This window comes from Mirounga leonina, unplaced genomic scaffold (genome assembly GCF_011800145.1).
Source record: "Mirounga leonina isolate KUSES-001 unplaced genomic scaffold, KU_Mleo_1.0 Mir_101609, whole genome shotgun sequence".
Taxonomy (NCBI): Eukaryota; Metazoa; Chordata; class Mammalia; order Carnivora; family Phocidae; genus Mirounga; species Mirounga leonina.
In genome coordinates, this window is record NW_023270164.1 from 12027591 (window position 1) to 12034947 (window position 7357).

General features: G+C 40.2%; 1 protein-coding gene across 3 annotated transcripts in view; it reads left to right on the forward strand.

The window, feature by feature from the left end:
• ZNF81 (zinc finger protein 81) overlaps window positions 1-7103 on the forward strand; it is a 102617-nt gene extending 95514 nt beyond the window's left edge. For all 3 annotated transcript variants that reach the window (XM_035003933.1, XM_035003914.1, XM_035003923.1), the window contains exon 6: window positions 1154-7103. In XM_035003933.1, the coding sequence (XP_034859824.1) occupies window positions 1154-2862 (1709 nt within the window). In that variant the 3' untranslated portion in view covers window positions 2863-7103. The remainder of the gene's footprint in view (window positions 1-1153) is intronic.
• Window positions 7104-7357: the final 254 nt, after the last annotated feature.

The window sequence follows — 7357 nt, forward strand, 5'->3', positions numbered from 1 at the left end:
GGTGTACTGCATAATGACTTAACTTAAATACATTGTGAAATGACTACCACAATAAGCCTAGTTAAAATCCATCTCATAAAGATACCGAAAAAACAAAAAGTATTTTTTCCTTGTAATGAGAACTTTTAGAATCTACTATGTTAGCAAATTAAATTGGTTTTTTGATCATATTGATTTGGTATTGTTGCTAACAAGCAAAATGGAGCGAGGGTAGTGAGGATTTAGAATCAATGGAGGACTGGGTGTTATACGAAAACAATGAATCGTGGATCACTACATCAAAAACTAATGATGGATTGTATGGTGACTAACATAACATAATAAAATTTAAATAAAAGCTAATGTGAGGGGCGCCTGGGTGGCTCAGTCGTTAAGCATCTGCCTTCGGCTCAGGTCATGGTCCCAGGGTCCTGGGATCGAGCCCCGCATCGGGCTCCCTGCTCCGCGGGGAGCCTGCTTCTCCCTCTCCCACTCCCCCTGCTTGTGTTCCTGCTCTCGCTGTGTCTCTCTCTCTCTCAAATAAATAAATAAAATCTTTAAAAAAAAAAAAAAGCTAATGTGAACTTAGACTCTGAATCACCCCCTTCAAACCTAGTCTCTCCACAGATATTTTCCCTTAAAACCTTTGTCTTTTTCATCTTCAATCCCCCCTACTTTATATCTTTATATCCACCCTACTTTATATCCTACCAAAATAGAACTAGATTGCTTATGTTGAACTCCAGTCTTCAACACTTAATAACTATGTTTTAGGGCAAATTATATAAATAACCATTCTGAGCTTCACTTTCCTTATCTATAATAGGTAGATAGTCATAGATAATACCTCAAAGGTATTGAAAGGATTGAGTAGGGGTGTGTGTGTGTGTGTGTGTGTGTGTGTGTGTGTGAGAATACATATATATACATACACATATGTATGTATACATATATGTATATATATTTCTTAGAGCAATGCCTGGAACATCATAGATATTATGCAGGAACTTGGCACATGATAAATGCTGTATGTGTATCTCTTGTCATCATTGTGGCCATCATCATCATATTTACTGGTTTCCCCCTGTGTTCAATTTGGATTAGCTTATATGTAACTTTTAATCCTCTGTTATCTATTCTTTGTGTCAATTTTACTTTTTCTTTCTCTTTTTAGATGGGAGGTTTGGGATTAAGACCTCACAAAAAAGAATTTCTGGAAAAGCTTCATTTCATAGTGAAATGGAGAGTGAAGATACAAGAGATGATTCATTGTATTCCATTTTAGAAGAACTGTGGCAAGATTCTGAACAGATAAAAAGATATCAGGAAAAACAGAGCAAACCTCTGAGTCATGCTGCTTTCATCAGTAAGAAAGTACTGAATACAGAGTGGGATTTTGAATATAAAGACAGTGGAAAATTTGTTCATCCAAGCCCAAATCATATTCCTTCACAGAAAAGACCCCATAAATGTGACTCATTTGGGAAGAGTTTTAGGCATAATTTGGACATACATATTCCTGGTAAAAACAATGCAACAAAGAACTTTGATAAAAATACTGGACATGGTCAAGTTTTCACCCAGAGCTCTTCTTATACTAACCATGAAAGTACTCATACAGGAGTGCAATTCTGTGAAAGTAATCAGTGTGGAAAAGTCCTCGGTCTCAAACAAGCATTTAGTCACCATCTGAAACTTCCTGTTGGGAAGAAAGCAGATATGTGTTCTGAATTTGGGAAGATACTCACCCAGAAGTCACACCTCTTTGCATCTCAGAGAATCCACACTATGGAAAAACCTCATGAACTTAGCAAATGTGTAGATGTGTTTACACAGAAGCCACTACTCAGTATATATCTGAGAGTTCATAGAGATGAAAAACTGTATATATGTACTGAATGTGGGAAGGCATTCATCCAGAATTCAGAATTAATTGTGCATAAGAAAACTCATACTAGAGAAAAACCCTATAAATGCAATGAATGTGGAAAATCATTTTTCCAGGTGTCCTCTCTACTTAGGCATCAGACAACTCACACTGGAGAAAAACTCTATGAATGCAGTGAATGTGGGAAAGGCTTCTCCCTGAACTCAGCCCTCAATGTACATCAGAAAATTCATACTGGAGAGAGACACCACAAATGCGGTGAGTGTGGGAAAGCCTTTACCCAAAAATCAACACTCAGGATGCATCAGAGAATTCATACAGGGGAGAGATCTTACATATGTACTGAATGTGGGCAGGCCTTCATCCAGAAGGCACACTTGATTGCCCATCAAAGAATCCATACTGGAGAGAAGCCTTATGAATGCAGTGACTGTGGGAAATCTTTCCCTTCTAAGTCACAACTCCAGATGCATAAGCGAATTCACACAGGAGAGAAACCCTATATATGCACTGAATGTGGGAAGGCCTTTACCAACAGGTCAAATCTCAATACTCACCAGAAATCTCATACTGGAGAGAAGTCTTATATATGTGCTGAATGTGGAAAGGCCTTCACTGACAGGTCAAATTTCAATAAACACCAGACAATTCATACCGGAGAGAAACCCTATGTTTGTGCTGATTGTGGGAGGGCCTTCATCCAGAAGTCAGAGTTAATTACACATCAGAGAATTCATACTACAGAGAAGCCTTATAAATGTCCTGAGTGTGAGAAATCCTTCTCCAAGAAACCACATCTCAAAGTACATCAGCGAATTCACACAGGAGAGAAACCATACATGTGTGCAGAATGTGGGAAGGCCTTCACTGACAGGTCAAATTTCAATAAACACCAGACAATTCATACTGGAGATAAACCCTATAAATGCAGTGACTGTGGAAAGGGCTTCACTCAGAAATCGGTCCTGAGTATGCATCGCAATATTCATACATGAAAGTAACCCTTTTTCTTACAAGTGAGAAAGCCTTATCACAGAAGTCAGGTCCAAGTGTGTGTCATAAAATCCATCCAAGACAGATCCTATATGAATACACTGCATGATAAAAAGCATCCATCAGCCTCTCTCCCTGAGATAAGAAAAATTATTCAAAAGAGACCCTCTAAGAATGCATTGAATAAAAGGGACTTTTCATATTTGCATGGCCTCACAAAATATAATAGAATTCATACTGGGAAAAATGCTATCAGTTTGATGCATTCAGAAAAGCCTCCCTATAGAAAGTATTATAAGGCAAATTGTTACCAAATTCTTTATAGATGGAGTGAGCAAAAGTATGTAAATGACAGTCATGTTTACTGTGTCATATTAAGCAAGGTAAAGTGGCAACAAAATGAAAGGAAGAACAACAAAATAATGTATTTGATGTGTAGACCTACTCTCAGTTCTGTAGGGTGTTTGTGACAGAACACATTACACAACAGGAGGAATCATTGAATTGAAATTCTTTTTGGAATTTAATATAATTGTGTCTGTCCAATATCTTTCCTATTGAATCCTCCTGTGAATCCACAGTTTTAAAGTCATTATGGTTTTATATATACACACATCTGCAGATATAATCTCACTTGAACACATAAATATAATCCTATAATTCATGCTGGTTTCCACGACACTGTTTATCTTCTTTCCTTGTGGTGCAATGCAAAATAGCCACAGACCTCTCCCATCCTTTGCTATGTTACTTTTTTTCTTTTTCTTTGATTAAGAGGTAGAGCTCTCTCTACTCCTTGACTCTGAGCTTGGCCATGTGATTTGCTTTGGCCAATGTACATTAGCAAAGAGATTCAAGAGGCTGGAGAAAAATCTGCCTTGAGCCTTATCTTCTCTTGCTGCTCTCTGGAATTCTGAGAACTTCATGTGAGGAAACTCAAGAGTCTTCTGCTGGGGGATGAGAAACCACACGGAACAGAGATGGGCCAGCACAGATGAGTCCTCTTAGAACAACTGCCAGGCAGGAGAGTGAGACCTTCCTCAACCTCCAGCCCCTGCCAAACTGGCCCACACCGAAAGAGCTATACCAGTTACCCCAGCCAACCTGAAGAATTATGAGATACATAAAATGATTATTGTTTTAAGCTACTAAGACCTAAAAGGGTATACTCGTCGGCAGGGGAGTGTGTGGGGGGGGAGGGTGGATTATACAAAACATAAGACGTGGCATTAGCTCTGGGCCTGGTGGCAGGTGGAGACTGGAAACAATAAGGAAAACTGTTAAGAAAGGCTGGAAAAGATGGCAGCTCATGTTATTTACTAGGGAAAAGAATAGCAAAACAGCATGCTCTGTGAGAAGATAGAGAATATACCAAATAAGCTTGTGGAGAATGTTGGAAATATCAATTTGCTTCTTTTTAGCTGCATACGGTGAGGTACCAAAAGAGAGATGAACTAAGGAAATAACTGTTCCATTTACAAGCAGAATTCAGAAGAAATACCAAAAAAGCCAGGACTTGCTGGGTTGGAAAATAACTATTTCTCACACATCTCCAAGTCTCTCCAGCCATCAAAATATTCTCACGGTGAAAAATGGTCTCAGGGTAGAGATCAAATCATGGATGCGGCTATAACACCTTTTGTTAAAATGTGTGAAATATTTAAGTTGGTGTTTGGGAGACTCTCTCAGCTAAACCAAAAGGCTTCTAAAAACTTCATGACATTGTCCAATAGCCTGAGACATTGCTAAAGTAGAGAGGGGCCTGTTGTAAAAAGAATTGTCAATGTGGCATTTGGGGCATGGACTAAATACAAACAAGATTCACAGAACACCTATAAAGTCTCTAATAGAGTTTTACTACCTCCGGGTTGGACTTAAAGGAATTGAAACAGTCCAAAATGAAAAGCAGCCTTGGACTACCTTCTCTAACTTCTATGAACATGAAGCAAACAGAGAAAGTTACTCAGCTGCCATTTCTTATGGGAAAAGAAGGATGTCTCAGAGAGAAGACCCAAGAACAATATATTAAAATGGACTGGGAAGCTATTCCCAGGTTGAACTGTGACCCAGTCAAGAAACATCTGCCCCTGGAGCAGGGAGACCTGACAACATTTGTTCTGTGCGACTTCAGAGTTGTTATGGAACAGTGACTAAGATGTGCCTCTTGTTCCTCCCTTCTTTTAAATGAGAGTATCTACTGCAGTTCACAGTCCCTGTCTCACCAGTGTGTGTGTGTGTGTGTGTGTGTGTGTGTGTGTGTATGGGGGGGTGATGGTCATATAACTTGTCATTTAGCTCACAGGTCGCTGGATCAAGAACCTAAGAAATTGCGCCCAAGGAGCTTCAGCCACATCTGAACCTGATACAGAAGACCTGAGGTCCTGGATTTGAGCCTGATGCCCTAATTTGGGATGAGACATTTGGAGGTCTTGGAATGAGGGTGAACATATTTTGCATGGTGTGGTAACATAAATAATTAATGACCAGAAGATAGATTGTGTTAGATAGAAAAATGTTACAAATTTCTACCCTCTCTATATGTGTGTCCCTTTTCAATATTTTGCTTTGTGTTTCAGGTGGGGTAATTTCTATTAACCTATCTTCAGGTTCACGAATTTTAACCCCTACCCTGTTCAATCTGTTTAACCACTACTTCTGTTAGGGCTACTGATGAACCCATTAAAGGCATTCTTCATCTCAGTTATGTTTTCTTTATTTCTAGTATTTCCATTTGACTCTTACAGTTTTCATTTTTCTGCTGAAATTCCCCATCTGTTCATACCTGTTGTTCACATTTCCCACCATCCTTTCTAACACATTAATCATTGTTAATTTCAATTCCCTACTTGATAATACTAACAACTGGGTCAGCTGAGTCTGGATTTTTTTATTGCTCTGTCTCTTAATGGTGGACTGTTTATTCTTGCTGTTTTGCATCTAATAATTTTTGGCTGAATGTCAGACGTTGTATGGAGGAGAGTAGAAACTGAGGTAAATAATATTTATTCCTGGAAATAGTTATGACTGCTCTTCTGATAAATCATTAAGGGGGGAGGGGGTGAGTCCATCTAGTCAGAATTTGGGCTGGGTTTAGGTTTTGTTGTTGCTGTGGTACTTACATTGTACCATAGACTTCAAATTTCTCAAATATTACCTTGGGCTTAGGGTAGGCACTGGTTTTCCAGATAATTTTTCTCAATATTCTTGCCTTTAGGCCTTTCCTGTGTTCCTGCATCTCAGGGAGGATCTCTCTCCATGCCCGTGTCTCTCCCTTAGTAGTAGACTGCTATTATTACTTGGGTCTCAGTGACCTAATGAGTAGGGGTCAGGAGTTGTCCTGGGCCAACCCCAGTTTTAGGCAGGGACTTGTATCCCTAGGTCTTGAGGGTGGAGTTTTTTTTTTCAGTGATCCTGCCCCTCCCCATTGGTAAATGGCCTTTAGTGGTCTCAGCTCAGGATGATTACACGCCCTTCTCCCATGAATGAAAGATTTTTTTTTTTTTCCTTTTCCTTTTTCTCTAGCCACAGCAGATCTGCACTTGTATCCTGGGGGTGACTGGGTTTGCATCACTTCCCCTAGTGGTTTAAGGCTTTTGTTCTGTAAGGAAGTAGGGTCCCATTGGGGCTTTGTGGCATTTCTCTATCAGCAGCTGTCCCCTTGCAGGCCTCCACCACTGAGAGGGGCTTTCTCCAGTCTCCTTCCCTACCCCCATTATTTCTGGTGAGCATCCAGTGGAGGTCTGTAGCAAAGAGCCTGCAAGTGAAGGCCGACTATCCTTAGGTCTCCAGTTCTCGGGGGTTCTATATTCTCATACTATCCCACACTCAGCCTTTAAAGCTTCATTAAAACTTCTTGCTGAAATCTTACTGCTGCTATGGTGGACCCATCTTCCTTCTTGCTTTGCCACAGGTGACCCAGTGACAACTTCCTATCTCCTTTGAGGCACTTGTCTTATACATCAAGCTAATTGGTTGCTCTATGGTCTTAGTTCTTTGATGAGTTCAAGAAAAGTTATGATTTTGTAGATTGCCCATATTTTTTTCTTAGTATAAGAATGGGAGCTATGCTCTTTCCAGATGTCTACATCCCAGGCAGAAGACAGAAGTCTGGATGGTCTCCTTTGGCCATTAACATCAGAATATATGCCCCCGTTTCAATGTGACTCTTCCACTTCACCCATCAGGAGATGGAGTCCATTTCTCCAACCCTTAAAACTGGGCGTGGCCATTTCTTTGGCCAATGGGACATTAGCAAATATGACACAAGCAGATGTTTGAGAAGTGCTTACACATTGAGGTTTGCCCACTTTTGCTCCTCTTCGGAATCCTAAGGACAAGTGTGAAAAGGCCCGGGTTGTGCTATTAGATGATGAGAGACTTCATGGAGCAGTGATGGAATAGAGATGAACCATCCCAGTTGAGGTTCCCTACACCAGCCAGATTTTCATCTGCCAGACATGCAAATGAAGCTATACTAGCCATCCAACCCTGGTCAAG